This window comes from Antrostomus carolinensis, unplaced genomic scaffold (assembly GCF_000700745.2).
Source record: "Antrostomus carolinensis isolate BGI_N321 unplaced genomic scaffold, ASM70074v2 scaffold32583, whole genome shotgun sequence".
Lineage (NCBI taxonomy): Eukaryota > Metazoa > Chordata > Aves > Caprimulgiformes > Caprimulgidae > Antrostomus > Antrostomus carolinensis.
This window is the reverse complement of record NW_010307783.1, coordinates 5,744-6,605: the sequence shown is the minus strand read 5'-3', so window position 1 is coordinate 6,605 and position 862 is coordinate 5,744. Positions and strand designations below refer to the sequence as shown.

The 862-nt window shown below is 60.9% G+C and overlaps 1 protein-coding gene across 1 annotated transcript in view; it reads left to right on the top strand.

Annotated features, from left to right (window-relative positions):
• The first annotated feature begins 10 nt into the window (after positions 1 to 10).
• The window catches only part of LOC104523100 (protein VAC14 homolog), a 5,370-nt gene continuing 4,518 nt past the window's right edge, over positions 11 to 862 (top strand). Inside the window, exon 1 of the mRNA XM_010165565.1 lies at positions 11 to 142. Coding sequence (XP_010163867.1) covers positions 11 to 142 — 132 coding nt within the window. The remainder of the gene's footprint in view (positions 143 to 862) is intronic.

The window sequence follows — 862 nt, the reverse complement described above, 5'->3', positions numbered from 1 at the left end:
CTTCCACTCCATGGCAGACATACTGCTTCGGGAAGAGGACCTCAAGTTCGCCTCTACCATGGTCCACACCCTGAACACCATCCTGCTGACATCCTCTGAGCTCTTCCAGCTGAGGAACCAACTGAAGGACCTGAGGACCCCGGTACGGGCAGTGGGAGCAGGCTCAGCTGCTGGGGAGGACATCATGGGAGTGGCAGGGGGAGACGGTTTGCTGCTTGGTCTCCACCTGGCCGGTCCCAGGGCTGGAGCTTGGGCACCTGCGGTGGCCCCTTGGTTCCTTCTCTCTTCAGGAGTTGAGCGGGGCTTGGAGGATGTGCCCAACTCTTGTTTTTCTTCCCCGGGGTGGGAATGGGCTCCCTGAGCCCTCAAGCAGCTGCCACCTCCTTCCCTCCTCCCCATCACAGACCAGGGGACAGGTGACAGTGGGAGCAGAGCTCCCTGGTCCCTCAGCTGTCCCTGCCAGGAACTTGCCCACAGAGTTTGCCGAGCAGCTGCCACCAGCACCAGCGACATCCAGGCAAGGCAAGGAGAAGGAGGAAGACTTCTCTTCTTCCTCATGCTGAAGGCCAGTGAGGCAGTGGTGTCCCCTTGGCTGTGCCAGCCACTGTCCTCCAGCCCCTTGTCCTGTGGTGGGCACAGCACCCCCAAGGGCCACCCCAAAACCCGTCCCATGCAGCCTGGTGTCCATCTCCCAAGGCTGGTGGACTCACATCAGAGCCAGGCTGACTTGAGGGGTCCACAAATGTCCCTTTGTGTCTTGATGGCACTTGCCAGCCTGGTCGGTTGGTGCTGGGAACCCAGGACTCTCCATGCCACGTCCTTGCTCCCACTGGTGACCTGACTTTTCCCCAGGAAAGCCGTA